Here is a 20,427-nt window from a genome sequence, read left to right on the forward strand (position 1 = left end):
AACCCTCGGCGGTAGCACCACCGCGCTCCCAAGCGGCGCACTGTAGCAGTGCGCCACCGGGCCGGCCCCTACACTAGCTGCTTTTTTCATGGAACACCAGTTTTATTTGAAAAAAATGACTGACAAACTATTGTTATTCAGAGTTGGGTATCTGGCAGCTATCTTCATGAAAATGAATGAAGTGAGCCTGTCACTTCAAGGAAAACAAGAGACAGTATCTATTGCCAATAAAAAAATTCAAGCTTTCAAGCAAAAGTTACAATTTCAGAAAAGCTGTACCACTGCTGTGAGCTTGGAGCTTCAAAAAAATGTAGTTTTCTGACAAGATTAGTGATACTAAAGAATGTGATTTTTTCATATTTATAATAAAATTTAACAACATTTGGAAGATCTCTATAGCCCAGTGTACCGGTATTTTCTTAATGACCAATGTATGATGTTATAAAGTCCTGCACGGGTAAAGCGTCCATTTTAAGTGCAAGATAGGGTCAATGAGTTTTAATGCAACAGAGTATGAAAAGCTCATTAATCTGCTTTCACATTTTTATTGCAACTAACTTTTAACAAACTGCCACTCATTAAGTTTTGATGAGATATCAAAGAATAATAATCACAATTACCTGAGAGGCTATTGAAATACTCCTCCCCTTTCCAACTATATATCTGTGTGAGGCTGAATTTTCTTCCTGTACTTCAACCAAAACAATGTTATCACAACAGACTGAAGTCACATTAACGAGATTTGCAAGGGGCTGGCCAGTTAGCTCAGTTGGTTAGAGCGCCAACTGAGTTATAACACCAAGGCCAAGGGTTCAGATCCTTGTATCAGCCAGCCACTCCCCCCACCCCAAGAAAGTGATTTTTTTTTATTAAAAAATGGATTGTTTTAATCTTAGTTTTAATTTCTAATGGAGTAATATTCATAGACTGTAACCCACAAAAACACAAGCGCTTTGGGATTCTCAATAACNTGGAGTAATATTCATAGACTGTAACCCACAAAAACACAAGCGCTTTGGGATTCTCAATAACCTTTAGAAAAGGAAGTCCTGAGATTACTGTTCCATAAGTTAGAAATAATACCCCTCAGAGGTTGTGTGAGACGTTAAAGAGAACTTGACATAAAGCACTTAACATAGTGCCTGGCATACTATAAGAACTTGATAAATAATAACTATCTTACTGCTATGAATACTACCAATACTGTCTTTAGTATGACATGTCTACCTTATAACTAATGAATGTGCTTTTAGCAATTAAGTTGCTAATGTGGTATAAACATGGGAAATACCTGATTTGTTAAAGGAAGAAGGGCTTTATTCCTCTACCTTGGGGCTTAGTCTGCCACATGAGAAGGCAGGGTGGGGGTAGGGTAAACCTGAACTAAGTCCTGAATACTGAGCCAGGAAACCTAGGATTTGAGTCCACGCAATGCCTCTAGAGTCTCAGGTGTTGATAACATAAGCAGGCCAGGGGTGTCTCCAAGCAGTTTCTCCTTGGTCCCAAAGCCCTCAACTGTGAAGAGCCCAAAGCAGATTCCAAGTTGGATAATTCTCCTAAAATCACACAATTACTAAACAATGAAGCTAGTACTGGCAAATTGGTTTGATTCCAAAGGGCTCTTATACTGCACTAGAATGCCTGTAAGGATAGTTTAGACCAAAATATAGGTATGTTTCAAAGAACTGCAGAAAACACTGATTCCCACGAAATTCTAGGGGAAGGAGGGTACTTACTAGCACACAATTTTCTTTGCAAGGACAGCCCAGTACAGAAGCTTCTTTCTGTTTGGGGACCAACTGATGGAGCCATGGGACCTGGCTAGAAAAGGCAAGCAGACCCATAGCCAGTCTGCCAGCCAGAACTAGAGACATTCCCCATCCCAAACTGCCCAAGAAGCTCCTTGCAGACATTACCACTATGTCCTCAGGATAAAGATTGTCGCTGAAGGAACCATCATCAAAGTTGACTTCATAGAAGGTCTCAGTGGTGAGCCTGACCACCTCACACTGGTAGAAACGCCCATTCTTATGCTTGCTAATGACTTTCTGGCCTGCAGTGATGCTCTGCAAGGCGCCCTTGGCACGCTGGAAAAGACAAGAGGCTTGGGTTACTCACACAGACTTGAGGCCTGGCAAATGGGGACTGAGATCAATCAGTTCCTCTTTATCAGGGAAAAGGCATTAGAATGGAAAGTGAAAGGGAGAGAAGAGATGGGAGCTGAAACAGGCCTTTTTAGATATTCATATCCCAGCCAGGACAGTGGAAGAAACAGTGCCATATTTTCCTCTATAAATTTAGCTCCTCCCTAGCTCCCAATCCACAACGGGTTGTTTCACCACACCCTGAACAGACTCCCTGAACAGACTCTTACCCAAAACTCCCTGAACAGACTCTTGTGACTTCCCTGTTGTTGTGAGGAACTGAACAAATACCACCTACTAATGCACACACCTTAGATACAAACCAAAGTATCAAAGGGGAGACTCAATAGGTGACCAGAGGCCCTGGGCCCCCAGGCAATGCTCCACACAGATCTCAGCACTGGCTCTATCTACCCTGCAGGCTAGGACACAAAGAATGAGGTTTCCTGGATGTCCCCAGCTGCATACAACAAACTGCCCCCATGACAAGGATCCTGCTATTGCCATCTCTGGTGCCCTCACCTCATCCTTCTTGTTCTGAACTTGTCCTTGATGCTAACGGGATCACAAAGAACATGGTAGCCTCATATCCAGCCACTCCTGCCCAACCTGCCCACACATTCTGCTCTGCTCAGCCATGCAGCCTCCTTGCTGGTCCCTGAACGTGTGTGCCACACGTTTGTACTCAGGGTCTCTGCATTGCTGTTCCCTCTTCCTGATATGCCATTCCTCACTTATCTGCACAGTTGCTCTCTCACATCCAAGTGTCAACTTACTAATGCCATTCCTTAGTACCTCCTCTTCCATTCCCCATATCCTGCTTTATTTCTATGCACCACACTTCTCACCATCTTACGTTCTGTGTATCTACTAGTTTCCTACATATCTTTCAACTATGCTATATCCACCAGAAGGACAGGGACATTTTTGTCCAGTCCACTGGTATATTTCTAGCACCCAAAACTATGCCTGGCATGCTCAATAAATATTTGAAGAACGAATCAGTGAAAGAAATTCTCAACAGTACCTGCAAATTCCTCACAGCATCAGCAGTCTACAGCTGCCAACTTCTGCATGTGGAGATGAAAATCCCAAAAGCACTACCCTGTTCCACAATAAGACTATCATTTCCCCACCATGGCTGGGACTCAACGCTACCTCAAGCTTTTACTCCTCTAGTCTCATACGCACATAGAATAATTTTTCATCTTCCTAAGGTCCTAACCATACCCCTGGACCACCTCTCATTCGCAATAAAATATCTTTATGAAAAAGGAGAATCTAGTCAGCTAACAAAGACTTTTCTGTGATCCCAAATGGCAGAGTGCAAAGTTCACTCTTTGAGACAGGCCCTCTGCTGTATTTCCACACTACTGACAAACCTGTATGACCATCTCTTCTGTGGGACTGTAACTCACTGATAGCAGGGTCTTCCCCAACTATAGTCCGGCTTCTGACCCAACCTCCGACAACATCTCAGTGTGGAGTACTCAATAACCACCAAACCAGACCTGCCTTCTCTGCAGCCTGTGGCCACCGTATTCCCTCTGCTAGCCTACTAGACTGTGGTGTTCTACTATTTTCACTGGCTCATGCTCTGCTATCTGCTTCTCATACTGGCCATCTCCAGAGCCCTGTTGCTAATGGGAACTGGATTTAACTGTCCTATTAAATGCTGGTAATAACCAGTCTTTTTTTTTTTTTGTCCTTTTTTGTCCTTTTTTACTGACCGGCAACGGGATCACAACCCTCAGTGTTGCATCTGCACCGCGCTCAGCCAGTGAGCGGGAACCGGTCTCCACATGGGATCCGAACCCTCGGCGGGAGCGCTGCCGCACTCCCAAGCGGCGCATTCTCCAGTGCGCCACCGGGCCGGCCCAATATCCAGTCTTTACCCTCATGGCTAATCCAGCTGCCTGCTGGTTGCTCAACTGGAATGTTTCAGAGACGTCAAAGACTACATGTCCTGGGGCCGGCCCGTGGCTCACTTGGGAGAGTGTGGTGCTGACAACACCAAGGCGACGGGTTCGGATCCCTATATAGGGATGGCCGGTTAGCTCATTGGGTGAGCGTGGTGCTGACAACACCAAGTTAAGAGTTAAGATCCCCTTGCCGGTCATCTTTAAAAAAAAAAAAAAAAAAGACTACATGTCCTTTCCTCTTTTTCATCTCTCCCCCCAGTTCCTGATTGCAGTTAACAACATCATCCTATCTCTCCTTTCCATCTCTCAAGGGAGTAACCTGAGTCATTTTCAGTGCCTGTTCCCACACCCTTTCCTCCTCCCCTCCCTCTCTCTCCATCCCCTCTCCCCATGGCGAACAACAAACCCTGTCAAGTTCTTGGGGTCAGATGTGACCCCAAAGCTCTGCCAATGTGTCCTCATTTCAGACCTCACTCTCTCCTAAGCCAACTGGTTGCCCTGTCTCAAGTTCTTATTCTTATTCCTTGAATCTTCTCCTCAATCACCACAGTAGAATGACTGTTAGAAAATACAGTTCAAAATTATAATATTAAAAAAGTTCTCCTCATCCAGGGGAGAGGTCAGACTCCCAAGAGTGGCAATCCAGGGCCTTCATCCTCTGGTGCTGCTCACCTCAAGCATCATCCCCACCATGTTCCCAGGACCAGTCTTGTATGTTCATTCTTCCAGACTTAGCCTGTTTCTGAAGCCTTGAATGGCCTCCCACTCATCATTTCTTATCATTTAAGACCCACTTCAAAAGCTACCTTCTACCCAAATCCTTTCTTAACTCTTCTAGCTAACATTGCATGTATCTTTCTCTGAGCTTCACCATTTAGAGAACTGCAAAAGTCTCTACTATATGGAAGTTAATGCTTAACTGTTGGGAGGTCTCCCCACTAATTCTCAACATTTACAGAGCTTCTGCTATGTCCCTGACACTGGGTGAAGTAATAAGGACGCCCAGATTAATAAGATACGGACCCTAAAGGAGTTTATCCTGGTGGTGAAGCAAATGAGTGAATGGATAATCAAATGAAATCACCCACAAGCAGCTTGGTGCGACTGGATTGCAAAGTACGAGGCAGGGAGTAGAGATGGACAGTGGCCATCGCTTAATCCCTCACTCATTAGCACTCTCCATAAAGCATAATGCTTGAGGAAATATTTGCTGACACAATAAATGGACAGCATGCAGAGAAAATGATCCTGAAAACTGCCAGGAGAATTCTAGAATGGCACCCTTCCTCACCTCCAAATTAGGAATCTTGTGCCGGAAGCAGGTAATGAAGACAACAAAAGGCCAGTCGTCCGGCTGCATCATCACTCCGGCAGCCTGGGCACAGCTCACGTGAAAAGCAGTTGGGCAACGGCCATGAGAACACTGCACGCAGCAGCCGGCGGTTCTTTTCCTCCTCTTCTTGCAGAAGACACATTTCTTCAATGCAGGGAAAGAAAGCCAATGATTCCAGGAACTGATAGTACAGCCTCCTCTATTGTCCCCCCTCCCAAATGCACACAGCCAACTGAGCTAGAGCCAACCACCTTCCCAAAACACAAGGGCACACACAACCTGTTCTCATCTCATGTCTCATTATGGGTGTACTTATTAAGTAATTTAACAACAGGGTGAGAATCACAAACTGACCAATACCAGAGGGTAAAAGTGGCTACTGGCCAAGCAGAGATGCTTTGTTCTCCTGCACCCAGAGACCCTTCAGAAGGGTAACTGTGTAGAGTCCACACACCCAACTCTTCTTCCTTACCAGTTTGAAGCGAGGCAGGGGGATTTTGCTCACGTCCACCGGACTTCTTTCTGCAATGTTGACAAACCTTGCTTCCAAAATTGCCACAGCACATGAAACGTGGACCCACCTGCCAAAAGGCAAAGGCTACCTCAGTCAGCCCTGGGTCCAAGGCCCTGTGATCTTCTCCTCTAATGTGGGCCTACACACAGTGTATCCTCCCTTACCCAGTGTGACCACTGACCTCCACCAGCAGGTGCCTGGGACCCAGGAAGGTGGGAACCAGAAGTGTCGCCATACTGAGTGTGTGGAAACAGCCCCCCCCAACACTGCCCAGGCTTAGCACAGGGCCACACTTCTTACACTCTCACTCATTCAGTCTGTTGCAAAATGAGCAGAGCCCCAGCTAATTGAGTGTGGCAGGTTTCAGGGAGTGAGAGTAAATTAGAGAGCCTGACACAGACCTCTTTCACCACAGGACCTGTGTGCTTCCTGAAAACATACCCAACTGTGCCCCAATCTGCCAGTAACCACAGCTTTCCCCTAGGCTGAAATGACCTCTCCCTTCTGCTCCCTTTATCCATAGCAGACTTACTCTTTAAGGTCTGGCCCAAGCCCCACATACTCTGAGAGGTCTGTTCGACAGATATCCTTAGAGAATGAGAGAATTGGTGCTGGGCATTTTTGGGAAACCCAACATGAGCCAGGATGAGAACAACAAAAATGGTGAAAGCACTTAAAATGAGGCCATGTGAAAACCTACCACAGACAAGGCTGAGGCTGCGTGGAAGCTGTCTGCAGCGCCGGCAAGGCTACTGTGTGGGAGCGCGAACAGATTTGTTTTGTGTAGCTTGGAGGACAGAATAGGGATTAAAAGGTAAAGGTGAGAGGCTCAAGCAGGGCTCTTTCCACCCCAAATAAAGAAAACGTTACCGGCACTGTCCCACAATTGTGAGGAACACCATGACCTCAAGCAATGGCAGCAAGTGCCTTGAAAGGAGTGGAAGCAGCAAGAAGAGTCCTCTATCTGGAACAGCAAGCGGGGCTTCCCGGGAGGCAGGAGGCTGGACAGCATGTATGCTTCAAGTTCCCACAGGAGCTCGCTTGGAAGCAGCATACTCACTGCTAGTGCCCACTCACCTGTGTGTGCTATCCCCCAGACAGCCAGCTCTCCAGGGCAAAAACCTCATTTATCCTATGCTGCTACCTCTGAACAACTAAACATGAGACTGAGCACAAAGATCCAGCTCCATGGAAATGAGCTGACTGACAGCAGAGAAGCCCAGAAACTTCTGTAGATTTGATTCAGTAGTGGGTGGGCCTGGCTGAGCTCTTCTCAATGTCCCACTGTCCTCCTGGAGGACACTCACCCTCATTCCAAACAGCAGGTCTGAGCCAGGGAGAGTTTGCTGTATGAAAAGTTGCTCTCTAGACCCTGGCCGTGGCCACTCTGCACACCAGCTCCAGCTTTAACAGGGTAAATGTCCTTGCTCTCAGCTCACAAAGTCCCTGCATCACCTTTATGGGGTCTTCATACTTTTGTGAGGCCACTCTTTGCTCCTCCAAAAGAAAGATGTTACTTACATCTCTGCCTCAGAGGGAAAACTGGAGTTGGCAAGGTCTGGGAGTATTTGGCTCCCCTTGGCATCCTATGTTTAAAATTAGCCTTGGAGATGCTATTTCAGGGACACATGATATACTTCCCAAATCCTCATAGGTCATTCAGGAGAACAGCCACTGCACTCGCAATGCTGCTGCATGCTGCTTCAGAACCGAGCCTGTGTGTTCTCAGACTGATCAGAAAACTCACCTGTCATCATTTGCTCTCTGCAGGGCCCCTCCTCGTAATGAGCATAAACAGCAGTCCTGCCAAGAAGGGAGAGGGAGGAAAGTGGTTACCTCAAGTCATTAACATCCAATCTATTCTTCCCCCCAACTTCCTTTGGGCAACTCTAACCTCAACATAAGAAAACAGAATCATAGCATGTGGGGCTTCTCCTATGCAGCCCCTGTAATCAGGACTCCTCTGTAGGAAGATGGAGAGGCCACTTGGGGCTAATGTGTACCAAGTAGTCACTCAACTTAACATAATCCTCTTCACCATTACTGTTAATAATAACTGTAAGCAAAGTCAAAAAAAGATACTGTATTTTGGCCGGCCTGGTGGCGCACTCGGTAGAGTGCAGCGCTTGGGAGTGCAGCGGCGCTCCCGCCGAGGGTTCGGATCCCATATAGAGACCGGTCCGCTCACTGGTTGAGCGCGGTGCAGGCGCAACACCGAGGGTTGTGATCCCGTTGCCGGTCGCGGTACGGGCGCGACACCGAGGGTTGCAATCCCGTTACCGGTCACAAAAAAAGACAAAAAGGAAAAAAAAAAAAAAGATACTGTATTCAAACTGATGAGACTACAAGGCTCTGACTGCTTCCTATATGGGGAACTGCCAGGTTCTAGGGGGACAATGAGGAGAAAGCTACAAAATGAACCATCTGAGCCCCATCCTGAGTCTACAACCCAATGGCTAAATTCTTCAAAGAGGGTTATGGTTCCTCCACAGGAACCATAACCATGTCAGCGTGGTCTTCACACAAGGAGAAAACACAACTTCCAGACTCCATTCATGCCAGCCACAGTGGGCAGCAACCACTCTCAATGTCATAGGATTTATCCTCATAAAACTTACTCTCTGACATCACTGTGTACCTGGCCCTAGGCAGATTTCTGGGGATATAAAGTCCAACATGAAACAGTCTGGCCCTGAATGTACTCCAAGTCTCAGGGGAAAACAGTAAGAATGTGGGCGTACTCACCTCCTCCAGGGCATTGGCTGAACACCGAGAACACATCCAGTCTTCAGAAGCCTTTTCAGGGGGGACTCCATAGCAACCTAACAGGGACAACGACATGAGTAAATTGAACCCAGAGGTGACAGTCAGAATGTAGTCTTACAATTCTTTTCCATATACCACCTTCCAAAGCTCCAACCAAATCTTACAAAACCCTCTGAATTCTAGAGTCAGAGTCCTCAGGGCTCAACCAAACAGTACAGCCCAAAGTCTCAAAAAGTCAAGAACTGCAGACCCACTGGTACAAACACCTACTGAGCAGCAGGAACTAATCCCCAACTGGTATCCAGAGCCAGGAGGACAGCACAGAGTTGACTAAGGCAAGAATGGACTCTTGGAGTCCAGTGAGAATCAATCAACAACACACAAGCAACCTTTGCATGAGGGAACTGGGGGATCGACAGGTGGCAGGGACTTCCAGTGAGCAGGCCCATGCTCCTGGGAAAGGACGCAGAGAAAGGTGAGAGGCACTCACTGGCATGGACCCGGACACTGCACTTCTTGCAGGAAACTAGAATGCTGGTGCCATCCTCCTCAAGGTAGGGAGTAGAAAGGTTGATGTCCGTGCTGCAGCCAGTTGAGGTGAAGCACATTTCTGGAATCAATGGCTTGGTCCTCTGCTTCTGGAGGGCTAAATCTGGAGCATTTCCACAGTTCTGATTAAGGCCTCCAAACTCAACCTAAGAGGAAAGAACAAGTGCACACCTCAGTGAGCACATGCCTGTGCTCTTAGCTCCCCACCTGCTCCATCAGCAGAAAGCTGGTTCTCTTACTGATATGACCATGGCTATTGCTCCCAGGTGCACAGCCATTATCCCGGAGCTACTAATTGAAGTTACCTCTAATGACTCAAATTCAATTTCTCATTGCAGCATCAAACAAAGGCCCCTAGGGGGCAACTGAGAAAAGGGAGCGAGGTAAGAGGCAACTGGGATTTCAATCTTCCCAAACCAAGCGGTAATAAAATGCACTGAGATGCTAAGCAGCTAGGATGCTGCTGTGGGCTCCCCTATGTGCTACACCACATGTGGCCCCACCCGGGGAGAGCACCCAGAGCACGTGCTTCCAATGAGCCAGCACTGGTTGCCTCTGGCTGTCCATGTCAGCAGGTCACCTGAGCTGCAGTACTGTCACATGGCTGGAGCCCCACCTGTGATTCCTGGCTTGGGGCCCCTCCAGAAAGAACATTACGTCCACATACTTCCCTTGAGAAACTATACTGATTGTGAACACCTGCTGGCCCTGCTACTGGATGGCACCATCACCCTCATTCCAAGGATGGGGTACAGGAACATGTCACCCCCTGAGCCTATGCTATTTGTGAAACACTAACCCTCACTAGATCTGCTGACACTAAGAACCAGGCCATTCACTTCCCTCACAGGCAATGGCTCAGTGGCAGCTATGCTACATTAACCACCATAGGAGAACTGCTTACCTACCTGCCACCCTGTGCAGGTTCCAGCTGAGACTGAGCTGGTCTCCTGGAACCTGCTGCTATGAATGCCTTTCTGGCCCCCTAGAGCTGGACCCAAAGAGATCCATGATGGTGGAATCCGCAACACCCCAGGGTGGGAGGAGCAGAACTGAGCTCAGTGACCAGGCTTCTCCACTCCCCTCCCCCAGTCAGGCCCTTTGTTTCTCCCCTCCCAAGAACCTTCTGGCTACTGGGAGCACCCACAGTGGCAACAGGAAAGGAAAGAGGTAGACAACATTAGAGGACCTGCTTTTCATCTGAAGTTTAGATTGTAGTCCTCCATGATGACTCACCAGAACTACAAACTACCTGGCAGGAATAATCATCAACTAGAATGACGATAAAAAAAAAAAAGAGACTGTTTTGCAAACAGTGAAGTCTGTGGAGAGTGCATGTGCAAAGAGGGCCTAAACCACATCCTCAGCTCATCTCCAAAGTAGCCTCAAGTGAAAACCCACATTGCTGGGTTATCTGCCTGGCAAGGCCTGACCAATACACGGATGGGGTAAAGAATGCTAGAAAAAAAGCCTTTCCCAAGACAACCAGTGATCAGCTATGCACTCACAATTAAATCTAGCTTCGCTCTGACTGCTGGTCCTGGGTACACACAGAGGGGATGGAACAGGCTTACCTGATGGTAAGTCTGGAAAATCATACAGACGGCGCAGTGAGGGGCCTGCTGGGCCATACTCTCATTGAATTCCTTTTCAGCCTCAAAATTTGGGGGTCGGTTCTGCCACAGTTGGCTCAGAGGCTTGGCCCAGGTTTCTGTCTCCTCAGGCTCCTCCTCAGGGGTCAGCTGTTCAGATGTCTCTAGTGTATGAAAGAGAAACATGAGTCAGCATCAACCCTGCACACTTGTGGCTCTACCTGGAGAGCAGATGAACTCAGCCAGGACTTCTGGTCTAAGGTTTAGACTAAACCCAAGAGTCCTACGGTGGCAAGGGATGGAACTGATTGTCAGCAGACCCCTTCAATGCCTGGATGATGCTATGGGAAGTCTTGCCTGCACCCCTTTCTCTGGCCAGACTGACTCATGGTCCCTACTCTTTCTCTGGCCCCAGAGCTCTGCTCTACCTGAACAACTGCCCATTCAACCTAAGAGCAGCAGAGTGAAGCACCATATTGCCAGAAACCATGTTATTTGCTGCCTCCAAAATGTCAACGCATTAAGTCCTTTACCTTTTAGTTTTCCCTTTAGATATGCTGAAGGAAAACAAGGAAGGAAAATAACAGGGAATTGGCAAATGTTAAAAGTTGTTACATCATGGTCCTTGGTGGGGACTTTCCAGTTCCTTCTAGAAAGGTCAGCAGGACACCTGCCTATTTTGGGAAGAGCTCCCCAACCCCTCCTGGCTATACCTCAGACAAAGGCAGAACCGTGTGTCCAAAATGAACCTCCTTCCCAGCCATAAGATGTAATGCCCTGAGTCTAGGGCAGGGGCTGGCAAATGATGGTCTGCAAGCTGAATCCAGCTCACTCAGGGAGCTAAGAATTGTTTTAACATTTTTAAAGGGTGGGGGGGGGAAGCTGATGTTGACCAAGAGACCACTGGAGACTGTAAAGCTTAAAAGATTTACTTCCTGGCCCTTCACAGACCCCTAGTCTACACGACATATTTCTGTCTCTTAGGTACTCTAGTCAGCAGAGCATACAATTCCATGGACCTCAGTGCTGCCTTGGGGAAGAAAAACCCTTCTGGGTGCATTTTCCAGAAGGGGACACACTGCTGTATGAAAAACAGAAAACGTCTGGTCACAAAACAAGACACAGCAATGAAGGTCAACACTTTCAGTTCCTCCAAATCAGTGAGATGGGGCACAGCCCACCAGCTCTCAGCACAAACAGGGTCAAGGAAGCAAGGGAAACCCCATAAAAATTATGAAAGTTATGAGTGAATGAGGGCAACCTTTGGTAAAAGTGGAGGCAAATATCAGAATAAACCGATGTTGCAAGTGTTTCTTCAGGTGCTCCCCATGTGAGGCAGGTGCAAGAAGCTAAACTTGCTATGAACCTTTGGTTAGCGTGACCAAAGCAAGCCCCAAGTGTGCAGCACCTGATGGGAGATGGGCTCTGTGCAGCCTCGCCCCAGGAGGCATCTCGTGGGACCACAGTCTACCAGTGTGTAGGCAACAGCAGGAGTCAGCTACAGTCCCCCAATGATCTCCTCACTTCCTCTCAGACATTAGTGCTTTCCAGGAGGCTCCTGAGATCTGGACAAAGTGGCCCCAGGACAGCTCTGGCACACGCTCGCACTCAGCGCTCATCTGTTCACTTCTGGCAACTCCAGCTCAGTGCGGGTAGACTGTTTTCTATTCCGCCTTCACAGTCATGCTTTATCTACGGGGATCTGGCAACTGCCGCTATGTGTGACCTCAGTGAAGGCTACAGTAGCATACGGAGGCCAATACAATTAAAATCAACCCCTATTAAGTCCCATCCTTCAGGTCCAGTCAGGAGTCATGGTGCCCAAAACCCAAGTACAGATGTTTTTTCTTTATTCTGGCCAAAACAAGAATGACCAAGACAAGATGGAAGAAACAGAAACAGACAGGCTCACATCACAACTAAAAAATTAACACATTGACATATGGTCCATTTACAAAGCCAAAAGTGGCCCCAAATCATTCCATCTGTGAAAACTGAATATGGAGGGGAAATGTTCACTATGTTAGGGGAAAACTGCAGGAATAAAAATTTTACAGTTTACATATGTGAAACTTCATAAGCTGTAAAGTTAAGATGTGTGCATTTCACTGAATATGTTATGCCTCAGTTGAAAATTTTCTTTTAAGTTAGAGGAGGACTGTACTACACTAAAAAGAGACTAAAGAAACCTAACTTCCAAATATAATGTGCGACCCTAGTTTGGATGATAATAGTTTAAAGGAAAGAAGCTATAAAACACATTCTTGGGACAAGCAGGGAAAGACGGACATTATGGAGTTACTGCGTATTTTCCTAGGTGTGGTAGCAGTATAGTATTTATACAGGAGACAGATAATCCTCCTTCTTAGGAGATGCTATTGGTGTACATAAAGTGAAGTGACCTGAGACCTACGACTTACTTTCAAGTGAGACAGCAATTGTGCATAAATGTATATAAATAAAGCATATAGGGAAACAAAGCAATCATGGCAAAATGCTAACGACTGTTGAATATGGCTGGAGAGCAACAATGTTTTTATCCTTTCAACTTTTCCACATTTGAAAATTTTTCATCATAGAAGTTGGGGAAGGTTGTATATTATAATCTCAAATACATTGTTTTAAAAAGACATTATGTGGGTACTTCAAAAAGTTTGTGGAAAATAGAATTAAAAGATAACACAAGGACTGGCCAGTTAGGTCAGTTAGAGTGCAGTGTTATAACACCGAGGTCAAGGGTTCAGATTCCCTCACTGGCCAGCCACCGCCCCCCTCCCCCACCACTGCCAAATAAATAAATAAATAGATTAGATTGATAGATAACACAAATATTTCCATCAACTTTTTAAAGTACTCTCATACATGGACATAATTTAATATATGACTAGAAAAGTTAGGAAGATAATACATTAAAATATTCAGTGGTCATTCTTGAAGGGTAGGCATATGAGTAATTTTGTTTTCCTCTTTATTAACTTTTTCTAAGTTTTCTAGTTTTCTACAATCTATATTGCTTTATAGCATTAGGGGTAAAAATCATGAAACTAGGCTGGTGCTACCCACAAAACCTGAAGCTCCTGTCTGGGCTAGAATAAGAACACAGAGGACTTCCCTGGACCTGACTCAGAGTCTGGCCACACTTTTGACTATAGAACTCAAGGGACATTACCCACACAGCTGATCCCTATCTTCCTACCACGGAAAACAGCAGAGATGGGGCCTGCCATCAGATCAGGAAGAAGAGGACAGGATGGGAAAGGGCCTGGCATTAGTCAAGAGTAACAAGTGCGACGGACTCTGCTCTCCCCAAGGGTGCTGGGGCCCGGTCCCTGAGAGAGGTGCTGAGGCTCAACAGTGTTAATCTTACTGGATCTCTGGGCTGCAGGTAGCACAGCGGGCCACTCCCCACTGATGTCAATCCCTCCCTGAGCTTCAATACAACACTTTCCAGTTCTCCTTACACATACACGTCTGCCTGCTCCCCTTCCCTGTCTCCTTCACAGGTTCCCCTTCTTCTGTCCATCTAACCCTACCTAGCCTCTGCTCACCCCGCTCTGTGCCCTCTCCATGAGCGACCTCATTATTCTAATAATGATATCAAATACCATTGATATTTGATACTCTGCGCCAATCCCCTAGTCGACATCCTGCACAGACATTGAACCCAGATTTCCAAAACTCAACCAAAGCTACCAACTAGGCACTCAACTCATCCTCTCTTACCTACTTAACTACCACCCTCACGGCTACACAGCCAGTCACCCAATCCAGCTGACTTTATCTTCCCAATCTCTTCATTGCATTCCTTTCTCCATCCCTACCACGACCTTCATATCTCAAGGAGACTATAACCAACACCTATCTGGTCCCCTCAAAGCCATCCTCAAGACACCATCACTAGGAGTGATCTTTCTAACATCCCTCTGACCATGTCACTACTCTGCTTAAGCACTGCAATGGCTCCTGAATCCCTATGAGAAAAGGTCCTCACTCTGGCTTTACATATAATGCTGTCCATGATCCGGTCTTCACTCCTGCCTCACTCCTATCCCATCTATCACTCCCTGGCCTTGCCCTTTAACTCCAGCCACACTGAGCTAATTTGGTTCCTCTGAATATACCTTCCTGTTTCTCTCCTCCATGGTTACTCATGCTGTCCCCTTTACCTGGATTAACATCTCTTCTTTCTTTAAATCTGTTTACCTGTCAGTTTTGCCCCACTACCCTGTGAACATCTTGAGGGCACAGACATATCTTAGTTATTATCTTTGTATCCACCCATCTAGCACAGGGCTTGGCATCACTGACAAAATTTGCTATCCTGAAAACTCAGCCTTGTACTTACTAGAAGAAAGGAAAGAACCTGCATGCAATTATCCCATATTAGTACATTCCAAGATACTCAAACTTACAATGAAATCTGATTAGTAAATTAGACAGAAAAGAAAATCCTGTCCTTTCTATGGATTATCTGGGGAAAAACTAAGCTGCAGGCCCACCCTTATCTCTTATGGCCTTCTGATGTCCTGTCAGAGCAAGTCCTCATGCAGTGAGCTGCTTTCCTTCTAGTGCAGAGTGAAAACAACACTTACCATCGTCACTGATACAATCCTGCAGCACAAGTGGGTGATGGCGGGGGAGCTTGCTTAAGGGCTGACGGCGACCCCTGGACTTCTTATTCTCCTCCAGGGAAAATATGTATTCATCTGCAACCTGGGCAAACCAGAAGAAATGCAATCAGTCTTGCCTCAACTTGACACACAGCAGAAGTTAGTCTTACAATGAAAACGAAGGGAAAGAGGGGGACACAGAGAAACACAAAGAAGTATAAAACCAAACACAGAATACACCTGTCTTAGAAAAAAGCCAAATGACAGTACAGGTTGAATATCCCTAATCTGAAAATATGAAATCCAAAATGCACCAAAATCCAAAACTTTGAGTGCCCACATGATGCTCAAAGGAAATGCTAATTAGAGCATTTTGAATTTCAGATTTTCAGATTAGAGATGTTTAAAGAATCTGCAAATATTCTAAAATCTGGAAAAAATGCTAAATCCAAAACACTCCGGTCCCAAGCATTTCAGATAAGGGATACTCAACCTGTACTATGCAAACTAGCCTATCTTGGCCTTCTCAGCAGCCTCCTGAAAGAATACCAAAAAAGGCCCTGCTCCAGCTCTCAAAGAGCCCTGTCCCTCCAGCTCCACCTTAAGCTCCATGCCATTAGACTGCATCTGAGTCTCAGAGTCCAGGTGCCACCTTCCATGGACCAGTAGGTCAGCAACACCTGTTAACAATGTGCCAGGCAGCTGGGCCATCCAGGTTTGAAAGTTTAGAGGACATCCAAAGGGAAGAGGAACGAACCCATTAAAAGTAAAATAGGCCAACTTCTCCTTATATGCTGGCAAGACCTCGGCTCTAANAAATATTCTAAAATCTGGAAAAAATGCTAAATCCAAAACACTCCGGTCCCAAGCATTTCAGATAAGGGATACTCAACCTGTACTATGCAAACTAGCCTATCTTGGCCTTCTCAGCAGCCTCCTGAAAGAATACCAAAAAAGGCCCTGCTCCAGCTCTCAAAGAGCCCTGTCCCTCCAGCTCCACCTTAAGCTCCATGCCATTAGACTGCATCTGAGTCTCAGAGTCCAGGTGCCACCTTCCATGGACCAGTAGGTCAGCAACACCTGTTAACAATGTGCCAGGCAGCTGGGCCATCCAGGTTTGGAAGTTTAGAGGACATCCAAAGGGAAGAGGAACGAACCCATTAAAAGTAAAATAGGCCAACTTCTCCTTATATGCTGGCAAGACCTCGGCTCTAGCTGACACTGTTAACTCCTCAGTTAGTTTCCTCTCCTCCAGGGGAGAATATCAGCCAGGACAGAAAGTTTAGAGGACATCCAAAGGGAAGAGGAACGAACCCATTAAAAGTAAAATAGGCCAACTTCTCCTTATATGCTGGCAAGACCTCGGCTCTAACTGACACTGTTAACTCCTCAGTTAGTTTCCTCTCCTCCAGGGGAGAATATCAGCCAGGACAGAGTATGCATCTAGAATTCTGGCCTAGCTGCAAAAGGAAAGGTTGATTTAACACTGTGTTAACATAATGTCAGAGCAAATGTAATTAGGTTTAAGATAGACAGGATTGACTCAGTAATACAACACAAAAGTTTCTTTCTAATCAACAAACTCAAAATTTAGAAATACCAACATTAGGAGACACAGGGTTAGCAAAACCCATTAGGCAAGGAAATGAGGCCTGGAAGAGAGCAACTTTGCAACCGTGACAAAAACTAATGCCTTAGAGCACTGCAGAAGAGTGGTGGTACTGCAGTGCTACTTCAGGAATGAGCCTCAGGCCTACAGACTCCATGTGCAACTACACAGAATCCCAGAGCTTAAGGATCACACATCGGATGTCAGGAAAAAACAAATTCTGAGCAGGGCATGTCCAGGTAGAATATATCTGTTCTTCCAGACATAAATTTTACCAAGAAGTTTCAGTGCCCATTTACCCATTCATTCAACAAATATTCACTGAGCACCTACTGTGTGCAAAGGGCTGCCCAGGAAAGGAAGAAGGTGTGGAGAAATGGACTAACAGGATGCAATCCATGCTTACGTGAGTGATGCGGACCTTTTACTACTGATATCCATGAGGACTTACATGATCATAGATTTTTAATTAGACCTGAACTACATCAACTGTCTAAACCAATGGTTTTTGAAATGTATATCAAGAAGGCCCCTCAGGAGCCTCCAATAGTGAGAATATGAAAGGGTCTCGGTCTCGCCTCCTTTCCAAACAGAATAGCTCTGCTTTTGATTTACCCTTTTAATTTTTTTTTAAAACTTTTCTTTTCACCTTCATAGAAGAAACAGAGCAATGTTTTTAAATGGGTAAGATTTTACTTAAAGAAAGGGTTCTTTGGCTAAAACAAACTGGAAAACCCATACTCACCAAACTTTTTTGATAGTGTTAACATGTAAATAAATTCAGGAGTGTGCCAACATATGTACATTTACTAATAAATTATATTTACTAATGCACTTATGCACATTTTAAAACAAAAAGACTGCAAAAGGATAAGATAAAAATCAAGCTCATTTTATTTTATTCCTGTACTCCAATAATCTTCTTGCACTCCTCACTTTGAAGATACTCAGATAATAGGCTTAAACCTGGGATGTGGCAGAGATAAGAAGGGATGAGAATAAAGGAGCCCGAGATGGTGGGGATGTCTAGGCTGGATCACCAAGGTGACAGAAACTTGAGAGGACTCGTGTGGATAAAGAAGGCTAAAGTGCTGTGTGTGGTACATACAACATGCATCTAAGGGCCCTTCATTTGGAAATGCCCAGGGGGGGCATTAAGAAATTCAGACCAGAGGTCAGAGAGAGAGCTGTAGATTGGAGAATCTTCAGCATCAGGTTCAGGATTAAAATTGTGGAAGTGGATGAAATATTTGGTAGAAGATAAACTGACTAAAGAATAAGCATTCCAGGGACAGGAGGAAAAAAAGAGAAAAGGAGATTCGGAAGCAGAAAGGAGGGGGTATAACAAAAAGTCAAGGAGGGGACAGCTTCTAGGAGGGGGAAATCCGCAGTACCAAAGAATACAGAAGGGTTAAGCAGGGAAGGGACCAAAGGACTCAACAACTGGGAGGCATCAGGACTTTTTTCTGAGTTAAGTTCCAGCAGACAGACAGTAAGGAACTAAGGAGTGAATACAGAACAGAGACAATTTTTTAGATAATTCCTTATGAGATCAGAGTTGAGAAGGAAATTTCCTCCAGAACTATACTTTAGGATAGGGGCTATATGAGTACGGTTTTATAGGTAATGAAGAAAGAAGCTTATGAAAGGCAGATATTAATGAGCTGGCTGGTTAGCTCACTTGGTTCGAGAACGGTGATGTAACATAACACCAAGGTCAAGGGTTAGGATCCCCTTACCAGCCACCAAAAAAAAAAGAAGGGCGTATTAAGATATGTGGTAGACAGAATAATCATCCTTCAATTATGTCCAAGTACTAATCCATACAAATATGCTATGTTAACATGGCAAAGGAGAATTTAGGTTGCTAATCACATGGTCTTAAAATAGGGAGATTATCTAGATTATCCAGGTGGCCCCAAGGTAATCAGAACCGTGCTTAGTAACAGAAGAGGGTATCAGAAGAGTGTCAGAGCCATGTGATATGAGGACTCAGCTGGATGCTGCTGCCTTTAAATATGGAGGGAGAGGGCCGTGAGCCAAAGAGTGTGGGTGACCTGTAGAAGCTGGAAGGGGCAAGGAAATGGTTTCTCCCACTAGAACCTCCAGGATGTACAAAGTCTTGTTGACACCTTTGTTTCAGCACAGCGAGATCCATTTCAGACTTCTGAAGAACTGTAAGATAATAAATGAGTGCTGTTTTAATAAGCCTCTATATTTGCGGTAACTTGTTATAGCAGCAATAGAAAACTAAGACACGGACCATTTTCTAGATCCAAGTACTGAAGGAGGTAGAAGGGGTACAGATCAAGAATGCCAGAATGCAGCCTTAGGAAAGGAAGAATATGCCTTTCTCCATCATGTTTACTCAGAGTACCTCCCATATGCCTAGTATACATACCCAGTATTCCATACTCAGTGCTCTGGCAATACAGATGAATGAGACATGATCTCTAACCTCAAGAGGCTTATAACCCAGCCAGAGGGAGACCTGGTGTCCAAGTCTGAAGCCTATGCCCCATCCACTATCATCATGCTGCTCTGACCAAAGAAATCAGATCTTTTCACGTTTTCTCACCTCCTGGCTAAATACTCCTCCTGTTCCATGCCATCTGCACCTTCCCCACAGTGCTGCTTTTCCCTAGGATGTGCTCCAATTTCTAAACTCCCTCAGTATATAATGGAAAGGGCTGAGTTCAAATCCCAGTTCAATCAACAGTTGTGTGAGCCTGGGCAAGAAGCAACCCCACCAGTAGAATGGGGGTAATGAACCCTGCCCCAGAGGGCTCCTTGTGGGGACGGGACAGGGGCAGATAGTCTCCCAGACCTCTGCCTGGGAGAACTGGAGTGGAGCTTAAGGCTCCCAAGTTCTCTGTTCTCCCTTCTAACATCTGGCACCCAGGGGCTTGTTCTGTACTGAGCAAACCCAACTATTTTCTTGCCCTGTTTTGGGAACTCACTTTTTCAAAGCAGCTTGAACCAACAAGAACTTCTGCAGCAGACACATCTATATGTTTCATTTAGTCTGTAGTTAAATGAAAACTCTACAGCTTTGGTTCTTCAACGGTCAGTTAATGAGGGTGCCTTACCAAAAACTGCAGTTTGTTAGATTGCCCTAAAAGAGGCCCTTAACATAGATGGCGGCATATAAACTGAGCAGCAAGAGTCCCAAATTATAGTGTGGGGGATGCTCAAAGTGGGGGTGGGGAACTCAAGGGTGCTCTCACGAACCTAGCTGTTGTCAAATATAGATACAATGCTATCGGACCTCTCCAGGGATGGGCAAAGGTGTTCAGCTTCTGCTACCAATCCTTGACCATCAGACCTGCCGTCTACCCAGTCAATTAATCCTGATGCTGGCTTCTCATTAACCAAACCTGACCTTCCA

The 20,427-nt window shown here is 45.8% G+C and overlaps 1 protein-coding gene across 1 annotated transcript in view; it reads right to left on the reverse strand.

The window, feature by feature from the left end:
* KDM4A (lysine (K)-specific demethylase 4A) overlaps positions 1–20,427 on the reverse strand; it is a 44,825-nt gene that overhangs the window by 4,264 nt on the left and 20,134 nt on the right. The window contains exons 11-18 of the mRNA XM_008587635.1: positions 15,413–15,533; positions 10,803–10,984; positions 9,170–9,374; positions 8,659–8,735; positions 7,661–7,716; positions 5,872–5,980; positions 5,358–5,543; positions 1,917–2,087 (exon numbers count right to left, since the gene is read on the reverse strand). Of these exons, the coding sequence (XP_008585857.1) occupies positions 1,917–2,087; positions 5,358–5,543; positions 5,872–5,980; positions 7,661–7,716; positions 8,659–8,735; positions 9,170–9,374; positions 10,803–10,984; positions 15,413–15,533 (1,107 nt within the window). The remainder of the gene's footprint in view (positions 1–1,916; positions 2,088–5,357; positions 5,544–5,871; positions 5,981–7,660; positions 7,717–8,658; positions 8,736–9,169; positions 9,375–10,802; positions 10,985–15,412; positions 15,534–20,427) is intronic.

The sequence above is a fragment of the Galeopterus variegatus genome, unplaced genomic scaffold (genome assembly GCF_000696425.1).
Source record: "Galeopterus variegatus unplaced genomic scaffold, G_variegatus-3.0.2 Scaffold4471, whole genome shotgun sequence".
Lineage (NCBI taxonomy): Eukaryota > Metazoa > Chordata > Mammalia > Dermoptera > Cynocephalidae > Galeopterus > Galeopterus variegatus.